This window comes from Leishmania infantum, chromosome 33 (genome assembly GCF_000002875.2).
Source record: "Leishmania infantum JPCM5 genome chromosome 33".
In the NCBI taxonomy this organism is placed as follows: domain Eukaryota; phylum Euglenozoa; class Kinetoplastea; order Trypanosomatida; family Trypanosomatidae; genus Leishmania; species Leishmania infantum.
In genome coordinates this window covers 317,641-334,576 of record NC_009417.2, presented here as the reverse complement: position 1 = coordinate 334,576, position 16,936 = coordinate 317,641, and the positions used below count along the sequence as shown (strand labels likewise).

The 16,936-nt window shown below is 62.2% G+C and overlaps 4 protein-coding genes across 4 annotated transcripts; all 4 read right to left on the bottom strand.

Moving 5' to 3' along the window:
* LINJ_33_1000 (conserved hypothetical protein) lies at positions 1–5,015 on the bottom strand (the record flags this gene model as incomplete). Its single annotated transcript, XM_001468141.2, has 1 exon — positions 1–5,015. A coding segment is annotated over one exon (5,015 nt), but the record flags the coding sequence as incomplete, so codon positions are not given.
* A 700-nt stretch (positions 5,016–5,715) lies between these two features.
* Positions 5,716–9,246, bottom strand: LINJ_33_0990 (conserved hypothetical protein; the record flags this gene model as incomplete). Its single annotated transcript, XM_001468140.1, has 1 exon — positions 5,716–9,246. One exon carries the CDS (start codon positions 9,244–9,246, stop codon positions 5,716–5,718), a length of 3,531 nt encoding a protein of 1,176 aa, XP_001468177.1.
* Positions 9,247–10,863: 1,617 nt separating this feature from the next.
* LINJ_33_0980 (conserved hypothetical protein) lies at positions 10,864–12,513 on the bottom strand (the record flags this gene model as incomplete). Its single annotated transcript, XM_001468139.1, has 1 exon — positions 10,864–12,513. The coding sequence occupies one exon, from the start codon at positions 12,511–12,513 to the stop codon at positions 10,864–10,866; it is 1,650 nt and encodes a 549-aa protein (XP_001468176.1).
* An 877-nt stretch (positions 12,514–13,390) lies between these two features.
* Positions 13,391–16,615, bottom strand: LINJ_33_0970 (conserved hypothetical protein; the record flags this gene model as incomplete). The annotated part of the gene is made up of 1 exon (XM_001468138.1): positions 13,391–16,615. The coding sequence occupies one exon, from the start codon at positions 16,613–16,615 to the stop codon at positions 13,391–13,393; it is 3,225 nt and encodes a 1,074-aa protein (XP_001468175.1).
* Between the last annotated feature and the right edge of the window lie 321 nt (positions 16,616–16,936).

The window sequence follows — 16,936 nt, the reverse complement described above, 5'->3', positions numbered from 1 at the left end:
CGATCTTTCTCGCACAAGTGCCGCGTGCTTTGCCGGAGGCGCGCGTGGAAGCCTTGGTTGGCGGGGCGCCGTTGGCCGGGGCTCAGGTGAGACGGGAGCAGGCTGCCACCGTCCTCGGAGAAGAGTTCGGGTGCAGCCGTCGTGCCCGTTTCGACGCTCTTCGTGAAAGCGACCGCTTTTGAGTTTCCGTGGCTCTGCCGCTTGTCCACTCCCGCGGCGCTCCTGACCCTATCCACCAAGTGCGGGGCGTCGATAGCAGGTGACGGACGGTCCACCAACGACGCCCTGACGGCGGCGCGTGACGGGGTGCTGTCGGGACAGCCAAGGTAGACGGTTCCACCCATCGTTCGCCGTAACGCTGCGGTGCCGCCCGGCGGCACGTTGCCACTGCATGCAAGCCCCTTGGGGGGCCCGTCCAGCATCGCAGGTCGTGCATGGTGCGTCGCGTACAGGTCGGCCAAGTAATCGTGGTAGCAGCTGCTCCTCTTGATTTTGTCGTGTCCGTCTTGCTGCCACGTGAAGTTGCCCGCAAGCGAGCACGGCAGCAGGACGGCAGGCGGCACGGTCGGCTCGCCCATGAAGCGGAAGGTCGACGGCCGCGCAGTGTCCCACTCGTCCATGCCGAGTTCTCCAATGGGGACGCCTGCCAAGGTGAAGACACGCACGAAGTGGTCGATGCCAGTGCAGATGATGAGCAGGCGAGGCCTGTCGGTATCCTTGTGCGTCCCCAGCGAGGAGCTGAGGGCGTCTCTGCCCCCGCCCTCTTCCGGTGCGATACCAACATCTTCGGCGCCTGCCTTCGCCTTGGGCAGCGGTACGGCGGTACGGACGGCCGCGGTCTCCTCGTCGGCGAGGACAAGACGAATGCCAGACAGCTTGAGCCCACTTGAAAACACGTGCACGCGCTCCAGTTCCTGCAGTACCGGCAGCGCCCGCTCGGAAGCCGTCGCATCCTCTGCCGAGCTCGCCGCCGACGCTGCAACCGCGGGAAGTTGCCCCTTCGTTGGCGTTGGCGTCCGGCAGTACAAGGCCAGATTAGGCATCGCGAGAGCAGCCGTCTGCTCGTGCGAGTCCGCCAGCATCTTCCACTTCAAACGGCATACGTGAACCTTGCCCTCACCGTCACCGAACACGAGCGTTTGCCCATCTGTCTCCTCCATGTCCATGTCCACCACCGCCTCGCCTCCACCCCACTCCGTGCTCTCCCCTTGCCTCCCATCCTCGACACCAGCCGCAGTTGTCAAACTCACGGCACCCAGGCAAACGCGACGCAGCGTGTGCCAGAACGACACGGTGCCGTCCTCCTGTCCCACGAACAGCAGCCGCGGGTGAACAGCCGGCAGCGTCATGAGGCAACTTACGCGCGAGACAACTGCGCCTGTCGTCGCTGCCGCCGTGGCCACCGGGTCAGCACCGGCAGCCTGGGCTGCCCCCGCAGCCCCCGATCGGTTCGCAAGGGACCCGAGGAAGAGCGGGGCGGCGCCAGGGACGGCGCGCTGGCTTTGCGTTCCGGCAAGCACGCCGCTGCCGCTCATCCGCCGGCCGGCAGCCGACACGGTGCCGTTTCTCCACAGTAATGTACTCGAACCTTCAACGCTGGCGAAATCGCATGCGGCGTTCACCGTTGACGTCGGAGAGAGAATGCCGCCGGTGACCCAAGTCGGGGATAGCAGAGACTCTTGCACCCACAGCGGCGCACCCTCCTGCCGATCGAAGAGCACGTTGTACACGAGAACTGCTCCAGAGGCGGTTGCGCACCCGACAAGCTGCATCCCTAGCTGCACTATCGTTGCCACATCGCCAAATGCACCCGGCACCGTCCATGATGACGCCGGAGTGGTAGAGTACTCGCCGAGTTGAGGGCTGCTGCACCGCTCTGCGGCGCCAGAGCTTTCCACCGCCGCGTCTACGTACACGCGCGAGGCGAGGACGAAGATGTACGAAACGGAGCGGTGCCGCAGAAACGAGCCGACGGCGGTGACGTCACGGCTCGGTGAAGTCAACGCCACCGCTGTCGCTGTGGCCGCAGGTCTCTCCACAGAGGCGGTGGCGGCAGATCTACCACGGCCGGACATTGGCTTCACTCTCTTCCTCGCTGTGCCATTCGAAGCCGCCGGCGAGGACGAAGGCGACGGTAACGCAGCTGCCGGGGCAGCTGTCAAGACGCGCTCCACTTGGCCGTTCAGGATGTTCCATACAACCATGATGCCGCCGGCAAAGCCCGTGAGTAGGCGGCGCTGCAAGAGGTCCATGGAGACAGCCGTCGGTCGAAGCGGGACTGAAGCTGTTGCCATGTTCGAGAAGTTCGAGAGTGGAAACGAAAACTCGTTCGCCCCTGTCCGCGGCGTCCACGTCATGACGACACCGTCTGTGCCCACCGTCACCACCTGCCGAAAGGGACGCGAAGACAACGTCGTGAGAATCGGCACGTGGTGGCCTCGGTAGCGCTCCGGAAAGCCAGAGGAGACCTGCCACTTCACGCGCAGGGAAAACGGGAAGTGCCCAAAACACAGAACCCTCTGCTGCGCCTCGTCCACGTGCACCTGCGAGATGGCGGAGTGGGTGGCCCCGACGGCGCTGCCGAAGCGATCGAGGGAGCCCGCCGTGGCCAAGGAGACTTCCTGCTGGAGGTGAAACCCTTTGCAGTCGTACACGTGCAGCACCCCATCGCGGCTAATCGTCAGCACTCGGTCACCGATGAAGGCGCCGCCGCAGCATGGGCTGTTGGCCGGGTCGAGTAGTGCGATGGGAGAGGGCTGAGTCCATTCCCAGACGAGCGCACGCCGCTCTGGGCCGACAGTCAGCAACATCTTCAGCTGCGGGTGCAAGTCAAAGTCGGTTACGCTCGCATGCTGCTCGGGGAGGTCAGCCGCATAGAAGGACCGAAGTGGCTCCCCAGTTACGAGGGACATGACGCGGACGTGTCCGTCATCGCCAGAGCTGACTAGCGCGTGCAGAGGCAACAGAAGATCCAGTTTTGTGACGCGGCCGCGGTGCAGCCGGCGGAAGACGTGCCGCGCCACGAGCACCCGATTTGTGTTGAGGTGGTGATGCTGCGCAAGCTGAAAGAGAAAGACGTCGCCTGCGCTCGTGCCCAGCAGCAGCACATCCTCTTGGAAAGCAGATTCGTGAAACGCCGTCGCCGTCACAGGGTCGATCAAGGCAGTGAGAACGCACTCGTCTAGTTGCTGGTGAACATAAGGACCTCTGCCAGCCCCGGTTAGCGGAGTGTTGTTCTGGTGCAGCACCTCAGCTGCGTCGGCGGTTGTGAGCGAGTACATCGTCGTCAGGATGGATGTAGGCAAAGGAGATGACACCTCTGTGCACGACGGGGACGCCGGTGACGCGCTCGCACCTGCTGCCGCGGTGGCATCCCCAGTCTGTGTTGACCAGTTGCGGCGCGGGTGCTCGGCGGCATCCGTCTCTTTGCGCGCGGGACGCACGGCGCGGCACAGGTGCATGACAGAGAAGAGCAGACGTCGAGTGCGCTCTTCATGCGACTCCCGCGAGCCGGCGCGGCTAGTGAGGGGACGCGATGACGGCGGCGTCCTCGATTTACCCGGGGAGCCGATGCCATGTGGGATGAGGCGCGCGCTTCCGTAGCTGCGAGCACTGGATGCGGTGAGTTTCGATAGCGCAACCCCGCCCACGTGCACAGTGTCGATCGTCTCGTTAGCGTACGTCATGCTGACCGAGGACTGAGTGATGCCGCGGCCGTGGTAGACGCGGAGCACCTCGTACGTGGTCCCGTCCAGGATATAAACCCAGCGATCCATGGTGACGACGTAGAGAACACGCTTGTTGCACCCCCAGTGCAGCCCTACAATCCACTTATCCACCTGCAGCAGTAGGCCTCGGTAGGCAAGGTCATTGCCGCTGCTCCAGGCCCGCACAGAGCCCTCGCTGCAGCCCGTCACGAGAAGGCGGCGCACCGGCTCCACCGCGACGCATGTGATGGAGCTGCTGTGCTGGTCGTCGAAGCGCATCCCACGTGGCGGGCCGCCAAGGACGAAGCGCTGATTCTCGAGGGCGAGGTCGGCCTTCTGTCGCGAGCGTGTCACCAGAAACGCGGTCAGTTCATTCCAGGAGACGGTGTCCTGCGTCTCGGAGATTGTCTTGCTGAGCAGCGCCTGGATCTCGGGCAGAGTAGCAGACGGCACTGCGCTCTGGATGGCGTGGACGAACTCCTCCTGAGACAAGCTCCGCAAGGCTAACCTCGATGAGGAAAGCGCAGGAGCAGGAGCATGCAGGTGCATCTGTTGCTTACCCTCTGCGGGTGAATGCGCGCCAGTGGGGTCACCTGTGCTATTCTGGTCGGGCGGATGCGCTGAATGGGGTTTTCGGTGGAGGTCAGCCACGATGGCGGACAGCTCATTTGCCGAGCGATGCGTCTTCAGTGGCGCTACAACACCGTCAGCGGTTCCGCTGCCTGGGCTCTCGCTTGATGGCGCTTTCAGCAGTTGGCCATCTGCCCCGAGCGGGGGCACTTGGAAAGCGCGCATGATGCTCTTCAACTCGGGCAGACCAATTCGCTCTTCCAGGGGAAGGCGCACCACGACTGATGCGGAGCTGTGGCGCCTACTACCGTCCATCGTGGCGCTGTCGGAGCGCACGCTGCGCACCCCGCGCTCCTGCGCTGTGTCCGAAAGAGTAGGAGCTGCGGAGGCTGCGGTAGGCAGAGATGGCTGCTTGACGGCCAAGATCCACTGATGCAGGTTTTCTACGCGTGTCGCGGCGCAGCGGGCGGTGTTTCTGGACATAGCGGTTGCAGCCACTATCGTCGTCGCTGCCAAAGCGCTCGGTGGCGATGAAGGGTGCTTATCTGTCGCGGCCGACGAAGAGATCCGCGACGGGTTCGAGGGCAGGGCATCGCTGTCGATCCAGTGACCCAGCGATGCATCCTGTGAGCGACTAGCGCCCGCGCCATCGCGCACAGTCCCCAAGCGCCTTCTTTTGCTGCAGAATGGTTTCATACGGCTCGCTCCTCGTGGTTGGCCAGACGCACCAGCCCTCATCTGCAATGGTACGATGTGGGAGGAGGGAAGCGCCGCGGCAGCGCAACAACAACAAAAAGGCAACAGAGCGGTGCGAGTATGTGCGCTTGTGCGACTACTTATGCATGTGGCTGTGCTGGTGTGATGTGAGGTGGGGAGGGGAGGGGGAGAAGTTGTGCGGCAGAGGAACAGGGGACGGAGAAGAGCGCGCAGGCACCACGCACCCACAAGTCAGCAGGAGGCCTTTCGTTGCTCTGCGCAGCGACGCGCAAAGGCAGAAAGGAAAACGATGCGGAGAGGAGAGGCGAGCAGTGGGAGCGAAATCAAACGACCCCACTCGCAAGACCGCCACGCTGTGGTGCTGTGAATTACAATACCACGCCATTCCGCACTATAGAGGGCTGTGCTATGCCAAGGACTCAAGAAGGGAAGAGGAAAAAGCACAACGCGCCCCCCACCTCCTCCCCGGGTGCTTCGGCTCGATTTCGCTTTTCTGTTGTATTCGTCTCGAAGGATGGGGGAGAAGGCTTTCGGCATGGGCCTCACTACGCATGTGCGCGCATGCGTGTGCCTCTCTTGCGCCTTCTTGTGCGTGCGATCGGAGCTCCATAATACGTCTCTCTCGTGCGGCGGACAGAGATCTAAGCAGCACCGTCATCGACACGCAGGCAGACACAGACACACACACACACACGCATGATAACGGAGTTGGAGAGCGCGCCTAATGAAAGTCGTCCGATGCCATGAGCACCTGCGTGATTGCTTTCAGAGCCATCATCATATCGCTCACAGACTTGTCTGTCGCCATGTGGTCGTCCCTCGTCAGCACTGTCAGCTGGTGCCACGCACAGGGAAGGGCTGTGAGCAGCATGCAAAGCTCGCGCAGATACCGCTTGTCGATCACTTTCAGAACCATGTCACTTACCTGGGACGGCAAGGACGACGTCGACGCAGGCAGGGGCTGTGCCGTCAACGACGAAAGAGCGCCGCCGCTATTCGGCGAAGACCCACCCGCCGCGGGCCGAGCCGCAGCCTCACCGTGTCCGCTTTCTGCGTCCGCGTCCCCGTCGGTGGGCTCGTCTCCGGACGCGCAACCGCGACTTCCCAGCGCAGACTGCAGCGGCGACGAGGCAACGCCTCCGCTTGCGGGGCCGTTATGGGCAGCGATGGCCGCCGTCAAGGGCAGCAGAACGCTGGCAGGCTGAAGCAAAGAGGTGTTTACCACAGTAGATACGGCGTAGGAGAACGGCGCGCTCGCGGACATGCCTTCATCAACGCAACCGCTGCCTTCTACACCGGTGCGAAGGTTGGTGGCGCTGGCGACTGTCAGCAGCGACATCGCGACCGCATTGCCGCCTCCTCTGCCGGGGGCTTGGCGGGGAAGAAGTCCAGAAGACGACACACGAGTGAGGCCTGACCGGAGCGGTCTGCCGAGGTTCGTGCCACCGCGCGTCAAAGGGGCTAACGACGAGGATAAACCTTGAGGCGGCGGCGTCGAGGCGGCAGCTGGCGCCATCGCACTTCCGCTGTTAGCCGTGGTGCGGCTCAAATCTCCGTCGCTCTGTGCGCGTTCACCGTAGGGCGGCAGCGGCGGTCGTCCAGACGGCGCTACGGACGCGCCGATGCCGGGCACAGCGCCACCACCGCCCACCGACCCACCAAGCTGGCCAGATAGGGGGCTGGCAAGTCCCCCGGTCCCAACAGCAGCAGCGGCGCCGGTCATGGTGGACCCGCCTGATGCAGCGGCGTTCATCACGCGCGACACGATCGCTGGCGCAGTTCGTGAGCTGAGAAGCTCTAAGTAAGAGTAGATGCGAGTGAAAAAGATGTCGAGGCCATCGTTGACGCCACCGTTGCTACTGAGAGCCACGCAGACGCGCAAAAGGTGCTTCATCAGGGATGGGAACTCCATCAAAAAAGGGCGGCTGTACTGCCCGTTGCCGCTGAGCGGCGAGTGCACGTTGTTCGCGCTGAACGCCCCGCCTGTAGTCGGGAATACTGGTGAGGTGTAAGCGCTCGCGTTGCCCGCGTCAGCCGCGGCCCCACCAGTCGCGCCGCCCGGGTGTCCGTTTCCGCACAGTGGGCTACCAAAGTGGTTGCTGCCCACTCCAGCGGCGCCGCTCGAAAAGCTAGGCAACATGCCAGCAGACATTGTCGTTGGTGTTGCGATGCCCCCTCCACCACCGCTGACGCTGGGTGTGACTGGGCTTGTGGCAGAGACGGCCGCCGTTGCTGAGGCCATTGCGTTTTTATCGACATGGGAAGATGTCGTGATGACGCGCTGCACCTCATCTAGCTGCACCTGCCACCGCGGACGCATTGCTTCGCCAAACACGATCAAGTGCAGCTCCGACAGAATTCGATACTCGTCCAGCAGGCGGCCAAGTCGGCGGCACCCGTCGCGGAACGATCCGCTTAGGAAATACCCGGAGCAGTCGCACCACAAAGACGCCACGATGGAGCAAATTACGCCGTACTCGTTGAAGTTGTGCAAGTGCTCGAAGAGGCGCGTCTCGAGACGGTGTTCGAAGCCGAAGGCAGCCGTGGCATAATCGAGAGCCTGCTCATGGCGTAGCCCGAAGCACTGCTGGATGGTCGTCAGGAGCGGCATATCAAGCGGGACGCACATGCCGCCTTTGCCGCGATAGAGGGCTGCGACGGTGACGCAGACGTGTTTGACATTCTCCCACTGGCGGCGAAGGGCGTCGACGTGCTGCTCACTCAGCCGCGTCACCGTCGCCGCGTCCATCGCTGCAAGCTTACCAGGGGAGCCTTTCCACCGGCTGGTCCAGAAGGACGCGGCGGTAACGCCGCCGTCCGCTGCGCCGCTGCTGCTACCACCACCGCTGCCAAGTCCCGCCACACTCCCAAAGCCCGCCGACAGTGTTCCACTCACGTTCTCTTCGCGCGCTGCACTCAGTGCCGCTGGCAGGTCGAAACGGCTTAGCTTGTCGCCGAAGGCCCACCGAAAGACGCCCGCGTCCGTCTCGTAGTACATTTGCAGCAGCTGCAGACGCGTTGTCACAGGTATGGGGATATAATAGTTCGAGAGAAACGCGTACGGGGAGCCGAGCTGCTCCTCGCGGGACAGCTCGCGAAACACCTGATACTGCTCCGTCACCTCTTCGAACAGGTAGCGACTCTGCAGGGAGGAGGAGACGACGCCGACCCCGCCAATCGCCTCGAACTCCTGTAGCTGCCGCTGAAACTTGATGTAGCTCTCGCTCAAGAAGAAGCAGTGCCGCTCTGCACTGTCCTTGCGATGCTTCTCGCGGCGCTGCTGCAAGGATGGGGAGGCCTTCATATCACCGAAATTGACATGGTGAAGGTGGTGGCTGCTGCTCGCCCCGCCTGCCCGCGCTCCACTGCCGCCGCCGGTATCACTGGCGGCCGCTGCTGCAGTGTCAGCGACGGTAGCGTCATCGCTGAAACGTCTGAAATTACTGAGGTCTGCAGAAAGCGGCAGTGCATCGCTGTACTCGTTATTCAGCGTCGACGGCAGCGCAAACGAGGTGCGCGCGGCCGTCTTTGACGACTGCGTGGCTGTGCGTGACCGGGACGAGTGCGGCGCTGAGTGGCACGACTTTTTGCATCCGGAACCGCCGGGCGACTTGTCCAGACGCTGGTGGTGATGTCGATGACGATGGTGGTGCGTGTTGGCGCCGCCCGGGGCGGCGTGGAAAGCCGAGGAGGACGCCGGCACGGCGACCGTCGTAGATGATGAAGCAGATACGTTGGTGTTGCTGTTATCTACCGCGGTTGTGGTGCTTGGCGCTGCGGTGGTGGCTGGGACGGGTGCGCCGCTCGCGGAGCTGCTTATTGAGGTGTTGCGGGGCAGAGCTGCCGCCGTGGTGGCCACGGCAATCTCCTGCGGATTCTCATCTTCGACCTCTAGGCGCCTGTCCTCAGTTTGCTGTTGTGCATTGTGCATCACGGGCAGCGAGTCCTGGCGTTGCTGAGGTGTCCGCTGTTGCCTTCGATGGCGACGGCGCGCCTTGGAGCGGGTGGCGGATCGAGAAGACGACGCCGATCCCGCGTGCGAAGCTCTGCCTCCGTCCGATGACCCTGTGGAAGAGGGCGACGCAGAGGACGTCCGCCGCCGCGGGGACGCCGCTGGCGTTTCACTCTGCAGCGCCATGAGCTGCTCCACTGCCTCCTCCACCGAGTACCCCGCCAAGAAAAAGCGGAAGGCAACGAAGTCAATGCTCACCGGCCACGCCGAGCACGCGTGCATGGACACAGCCACAAGCATTTTCGTCCGCTTCAGCCAGCTCTTCTTCACGGATAGTGTCGCGAAAGGGCGAAAAGGAAAGACAGCGAGGAGACAAGATGAGGCGCACGCAAAATCTACGCGGGAGGAGGGAGGGCGAGGTGCAGCAATGAGAATGTGTGGGCGAAGCGAGAGACAGAGTGAAAACGAGAGGGAGAAGGCGGTGAGTATGGCCGGCAGGCGTGTTTGATGGGCGGATGCCTACCAATCACCCCCAGATCCTGCAAAGCCGATACGACGCACGAAGGGATGCGAGGAGAACGACACAGCAAAGACAAAGGGAAAACGCCAGCGGCACTCTGTCAGTTATCGGCAGTAGGCGTGCGGGCACACGTCAGCGCAGACGGCAGAGGTGATCGTCAGAGAAGGCAAGAGTGCACAAGTCAACGTGAATCATAGTCACAAGCATGCATACCAAAGCACGCCCTCCTCCACGGTGCCCACGCGCGCAGTCGACGGGCGGCGAGCAGACTAGAGCGCGAAAAACCGCAAGATGCGCATCGGCGGAGATAGAAGAAGCGAGAGGGGAGGCGCCTGCAGTACAAGGCAGCGAAGCCTCAACGCTCTCGCTTGCTTACATGACATATCCGGAGGCCCTGTTTTGAGTCCCTTCTGTTGTCTCTCGCGAAACGCCATGAACCATCGGCGAGAATTTTTGCAACACGTTTGGAGAGGCGTGATTACTGCTGTGCTCTGAGTTCTGCAACGCAATGGACAAACATAGAGACAGCGGAGAGTAGTTCTTCAACGTGTGTCCGTTGCTCTGCGGCACAGCAGGAGCTCAACGCCAGCCCCATCCCTACCCTGCCACAGGCCATCCCCCCCAGCGTGGTGCAGCGCATGCCACAGACACGCACGCATCGCACCAGATGCGCCGACTCGGTCATATGGGGCACGGCCCCCGCCCTCCAGCTCTACCCGCTCACCCACCGCCTCGCAGGTCGCCTCACAGCCGCTCCCCCGCTGTGCCGGCTGCCACCCCCTGGTGCAGCCTACCCCCACCCCCCTCTCCTCGGGGCGGCTCAGGCCTCCCCACACCAGTGGGCCGTGCGAGGGCCGGGGGCGGGGAGAGGGGGATGGGTGGGATGCGTTCGAGTCACGCGGACACTCTACCCATCATGTGGAGAGTGCACACGCGCGTTCGCGGCTGCAGATCACCCGGACGCCACGCCGCCCAGGGCCTGGCGGTCCGCTGTCAGCAGCGATGCACCGCCCTGCCAGCGCCAGAGGTGGCTCGGCATTTGGCAGGGGATAGGGGAGGGGATAGTGCATGGCTTCCTCCGACCGAGAGAGAGTGGGGGGGGGGAAGGTGCGCTGGGCCCGGAGATGCCACGCACTGAGGTGCCGCCCACACTCCGTCGTCGGTGAAATCGCAGAGACAGAAGCAAAAAGGTCACGTGCGCTATGAACGGTTCCTGAGAGCAAAACTGTAAGATCAACAGAGGAGGCAGCAGCATGAGAATAGCGGCTGTAGTGGTGGCGTGTAAAGCTGAAGCAGCGTCGAGACGCACAGAGAGAGTGCTGCCGCGGCTGTTGCCCTACCGATCCGTGCGAAGGCGTTTTCTGTGCTTCTAGCGCTCGCACAAACTCCGCACCTCATCAGAATCCGAGCTGGCTCATGGTGTCCATGAATTTCTTCTTTGCTGCGGTCGGCTTCTTCGTCAGGGTTGCAGCCTTGGCAGGTGGTCGGGCAGTCTTCTTTGCAGCATCCATTGCGCGCGACGTGGACGCGATTGCCTTCGCAGGTGCTGAGGGCACTAGTGGAGCAGGAGGAGCTGAAGACGGCAGCGAGTCGGTTGGTGATGGCGACAGGCCTGCGACAGAGGCCGTTGTTGTGGGCTCCTTACCCCCGCTGCTCGTGGCTTTGCGAATCATCTTTGTGTTTTTCGCTTGCCCCGCCTCCAATTGCTGATCGGCGATCCGCACATGTGCATCGTCGATGATAGACTGGGATGGCAACGGTGGCCGTATTCGCAAGGTCGATGAAGCCACCTCTGCATGCTTTGTGACTGCCGCACTGGGGCTGCAAGCGACAGGGGCGGTAACCCGAAAGTTCGTTGAGCTTGGTGGAGGTGCCCCCTTGGCATAGACTCGCAGCACGCTTTTCTTCAGTGGGCCACTTGGCACCAAGCCCTGCAAACTCTTGTGGGCTAAGCTAACAGTCGTTGGCACCTTCACTGTTGACGCCTTGGTCGCCTTTCCAGCGCCCGCAACGCCAGGCAATGGCGTCGTGCTGCGTGTCAGCGAGAGAGCCAGCCGTTGGGTGACTTGAGATGCCAAGCTGCTCTGCTGATGCACCGCTGCAGTGGCGCCAGAGCCAGCGCGCACAATCACGTTCGCCTCTGCCCTAGTCTCTTCCATCCTGCCGCGACGGAGTCGTTTACTGCGCCTGCGGCAGCGACGGTTTCGCCGGGGCACTCGGGCCTCGGCCAATACAGCCGCTGAAGTTTGTTCAACCCATGCAGCGCACGCCTCCCGTGCGGCGTGCTGTGTAAACAGTGAAGCGTTCTCAACGGTGCTTCTGACCGCGATGTCGTTCTGCTGCTGCCCACCCGTGGCGATCCGAGAGAGCGTTGCGTTTCTCTTCGCCGCGCGTTGGGCTGTGTCGAGACAGCGAAGGCAGCACAGCATGAATCGTCTGCGTATGATGGAGAGACGTGAGGGGCGCAGCTGACGTCGCACACGGCACTCCTTGACTGTGGCGAGTGTAGTTCGGCTTGTTTTGAGCTTGGACAGCTTGGGCGCGCTGCCGCTGCTGAGCCACACACCGCAGCGAGGGCACCAGCATCGACGCACCAATCGCAGTAGCCACACCCGCATGTACCAGGGGCTATGGACTCCTGCGCGCTGAGTGGCAAGATTGCCTTTGCGAAGGACCGGATGCACGCACGGGCCGAGTGGCTTAGCGAGGCCGCGCCGGACTGCGTGAGAGCCGTAGTGAGCGGATAGGTCACGGTGCACATCCGCCATGAAGGAAAGCGGCGCGAAGGCGGCAGAAGACAATGAAGGCACCAAAGGCGGACCGTTAGCATGCGTACCCGCACCGACGTCAGCAGCAGCGGTTGCAATGCAAGTGAGTGCTGCAGGGCTCACCTCTAGCGCGACCTGGGACAGCCGGCCGCACAGCTGTGCTCCAAGCTCCTGGGAGCGGCGCGCAAGAGAGCGTGTGCCCCTGTTCTTTCCGGCGCCTCGTCGCGAGTACGACAGGCTATCGAAAAATGAAGCAGAGAAAGGCGAAGAGGACGGCATCTTGCATGCCCTCGTGTGCTCGCCACCACAAGAGAAAAAAAAATGAGAGTGGAGGCAACACAGGAGCTCACCACCAGGGGTGAGGTTAATTGATCTGCGCGGATTGCACACTGGCCCACGCGCTCGTGGGAGGGGGACCTCAGTCCTAGAAGTGCTTTGTTTTATGTGTGCAGGTGCATGGGGTGGTGGCTCGTGGGGCAGATAGAGAAGTACAGATGGAGAGACGGCAGGTGACCGGGAGAGCGGAAAATCTTCCTCGCGTTGGTGGCAACTGCCCGCGCTGGTGTCCCTTTCCACGCGTCCACGACATCCCCGAATGCGCCGCGCTGACGCTGGCAAGGTGAAGGGTGAGCAGGGGCTCGGGAAAGTCATTTGGTGCGCTTTTTATGCGTGCAGGAGCTGACATGGCGACTCCAAACACTCACGATGATGTTGGAGCCACTCGTAGCTCGCCGACGCTGCAGCTTCGCGTGTGTGTGGAAGTGAGGGGGTGGTGGTGGTGGTGGTCGTGGTGGGCATACGCCATCATCCGGAATGTTCCTTCGCGTATGAGTGCGGCGAGCGCACTTGAGCAGGACACAAAACACACCGAAAAGAGGGAGAGCACACATGCACAGAGCATGCGCGCACAAAAGAAAAGCACAACGAGAAGGAAAGACGATCCAGCACAAGCATGGCAGTACTTTACATCGTGGGGGTCCACAGAGAGAGTGCGAGGGGAGGGGAGGGGGTGCGCGCTGGGCCCGGAGATGCCACGCACTGAGGTGCGCCCTCACCCCGTCGTCGGGGAGGGAGGAGGAGTTGCTGAATAACAAGAAACAAAAGGCAGAGGAGGCAGCCGCTCGTCTGACCCAGAGAGATGGCATAGAGGTGGCGATCACCTGCGCTGATGAACGCTGTTGCACGACATGGAAGCAGCGAGCGGTGTCGTGCAATCCTCCTTCGTCAGCCTGTTAGCAGCGCGTCTCAGCTCCAGCTGCACATCCGCCATCTGAAAGACGGAGCCTTTCAGCGTTTCCAGCAAACGTTGATGGCTGAGGTAGAGGAGCTCCTGTGGGTCTATGTACCAGCTGAGAAAGCGACGAATTGCGGCTTGCTCGCGCTCAGCATACGACTCGGCAGTAGTTGAGGGCGAAGAAGGCTCCGCGCACTTCGTCATCACCTTGCTCGACCAGCCTCGGCGCTTGTTAAACTCGGACTCCAAGCGCAGCTCCTCTCCGGCGCTCAGTCGGGCGCTGCGTGGCCTCTTCTCCGAAGCGCTATCGGCGGCGGTGCCGTTTGAGTTGCCCTCCTTGCGCCGCACGTGAGACGCAAACACGCTGTCCCACTCCTCAGTCTGTCTCCACTGAGCAAAGGAGCGACGCCGCACGGCCCACTGGGCGGCGATGAACGAACGCTTGTAGCTCACCGAGGTGAGCATGTGGTCCTGCAGAATGCTGTTCGCCACCGCGTCAAGCCTCTCCAGCGCCGTTGGCAGCGGTCGGTATTGCTGCAGCTTCAGTCGCGCATCTACCTCCAGCTGGCGCCACAAGCGCACCATCCGCCGTACCGCCCGCTCCATCACGGCGAGGCAGCGACGAAAGAAGCGTTGCAGCACGTGGACGGCACCCACGGCGACGAGCATGCGACGCCGCTGTTCATATTGAATGCAGTACACCACAAGGGTTCCGTAGATCGCGTGCATCGCCTCGTCGAGTATGTCCGGCATCACTATTTGGGCAAGCCGCTCCTCCACTATGGCAATCCGTGTGGCATCTCGATCCCGCTCCGCTGTGCCCAGCGAGACCGGCGTCGCAGCGCTAGAGGATGAGGCGACGGAGACCCCCTTACCGGAGGTTGCTTTCAGCGAGGTGCTAGGGCGCAGGAAGCTTACGCGGGCAGTAGATGCGGAGGGGCTCACAGTCGCCACGGACAACTGTGTTCCACTCCCGGGACCTCTTCGGACCTCCTTCGTCGTCTCCTGTAAGCTGCCCAAGAGGTGCCCCAGCGAAGATCCCGCCACCATGAGGAGGCTGTGCCGCATATCATGCAAAAAGACGTCCAGCGGTGTCGCAAGTGTCACGCAGCCCGGTAGCGCAACGAGTAGGCACATTGTGATGGTGCTCTCGGGGAGAAGCTGGTATGGATTGGGCCGTAGATGTGCTAGCTGCGGTGGCAGGAGGGAGAAGCACTGGACCACAACTGCGTCGACGCTGCCACCACTCGCGCTGAGGGGTTGTTGCTCATCGCCGACGATGCTGCACTCGGCTGATACGGGGATGTACTCTCTCACAAGCAGTAACCACGGTGACGGCGAGCCGCGCGGGTGCTTGGTGACGCTGTCTCCGCTCCCCGCGTCATCTGCGCGAGACGCCGCCAGCACAGATGCATCGGCCGCAGGTGCCTGTAAAACTCGAACCTCCTCACGGAACGCGTGACCTCCGAAAAGGTAGCGGTTCGTCGCCGGGTCGAACAGCAGATTGTCGAAAAACAATGGTGGCTGCGAGGTGGCAACTGCTAAAACCTTGTTCCAGTCGGCATGGCTGGAGGAGTTGCGGTGCGTCACCGTGGCCGGGCTTCTCGCGGGCGACGGGTCCGGCAAGAACACGGCGGTGTTCAGCGACTGCGACCGCGAGGCGGCAACTAAAGAAGCGTCCCTGGCAAAAGTGAACTTCGAGGAGGACTTCCGCGGCTGCCAGCGGGGACGAAACCCCTTCGAAGCCGTCATCGATGCTCGCTTCGTACTGGAGTTGAGGAGGGTGTCCGCCGCCGAGCGCTGCGCAGCATTTAGCGCAAGCGCGTCGGCTGGGGGGCCGAACCATTTCTCTGGGAAGCTATACGAGTATGACGGGCTGCTGGCAGCGGCGCCCGCGGCGCGAATTGCTTGGTCGACGAAAGTCCCGCTAAAGCTCGCGCGAGGCCGACGGCGCAGTTCCAACGGGGGTGGTGAGCAGCGACTGTGCCGAGATCCGTCCGCTGGTGCCGACGACGGCAATGCCAGCGTGGAGGGCACCTGTGCCATAATCTTAGAGCCTCTTTGGGAGTGCGACGACGGTGAAACGGTGCTGCGCGTTGCCGCGCCATGCGCTGATGAGGGTGCCGACATTCCCGACACCCAATCAGCACCGCTCCCCGACGACGACCTCGAGCTTAGTGCAGATCGATCTGCATCGCCAGCAACGAAAGACGCAACCGGAACGCTCACGCTGGCCGTGCTGACGTTGTGCTCCTCTGCACGGCCCCCACTCGTCATGATGTACTCACTCGCCACGGGATCTTCCATTGCATCCTGCAACGCGGCCGCCTCGATCTGCGCTGCCGTGTGGCGCAAGAGTAAGGCAATGCTGCGCAGAGTGGCCTCGCTGAAGAGACGCTGGTTACTTGTGAGCGCGAGCGCGGCGGCAGTGATAGAAGAGGGTGTCTGTGTCCCAAGACGTGACGACAGACGCCGCGATGAAGTCAGCGAACCAGCCTCCGAAGGCGATCGCGCAGAATCATCACTGCGAAGCGCTGCCTTCTTCAAGAGCGGAGCGGAGTCCTGACCGTTCATCACGCGGAAAGTTACACCTCTTCCAACCAATGGCCAACAGGCTTTTCTAAACGATGGAGTCTGACCTTCTCGCCCTTTTTCGTTGTTGTTGCAGACGATACTGCCGTGCGAGCAGCGTGTTGGATACGTGTGTGTGCGTGTGCGTGTGTTGGATGGGGGCATTTGTGGCATGAGAGTGGAGGCAAGAGGAGAGTGCAGAGAGAAGGCGAAGGCATCAAGCAGGAGAGAGCACAGTGACGCACTGCATTTTCCACATATAGCCGCATGGACGGGTTGCTTGCACACAATATAAAAATAAAAAATATTCGCGTTCGAGTGTCGCCGCCGAATCCACGCAGACGCGCGCACACACACACACATGTGCAAACCCGATTCGTAGCGCGCGCCCGAGAGTGTGAGCCAGCTTGGCGGCAACACACCAACCCGGCGCGGCTGCTCGTCCCCTCCGCCATAACCTTCTCTTCTGCGTCCGCGAAAAGGAAGGGAGAGAGACGAAGAAGCGCACAGTCCCCTCGCCCCATAACAAGAGTGCCACCTCTTGACGCATACCCTCCATGGTTCACCACGCGACATTGATGCGATGGGAGAGAGACGGAGGCACCGGGGCGTAGGGCTGACGGCAGCACCGCAACGCACACACGCACACGCAAAGCAAGTGCGCCTACGAGTGCATGTGGATGTTCATTTTGTGTTTGAGCTCATCGAAAATCACAAAAACAAGGGCGAAAAAAAGAAAGTTAAAATGAAAGGGCGCATGCACAGAAAGCCGTTCGCGCCATTGTTGGATGGGAGGTGCGCGCAAACACACACACACACACAAACTGTGGTGAGCACGCACCATGCAAAAGATGCATCTGTACCGGCGCAACGCCCCGCGTCGCAGAAGGTCTTCCC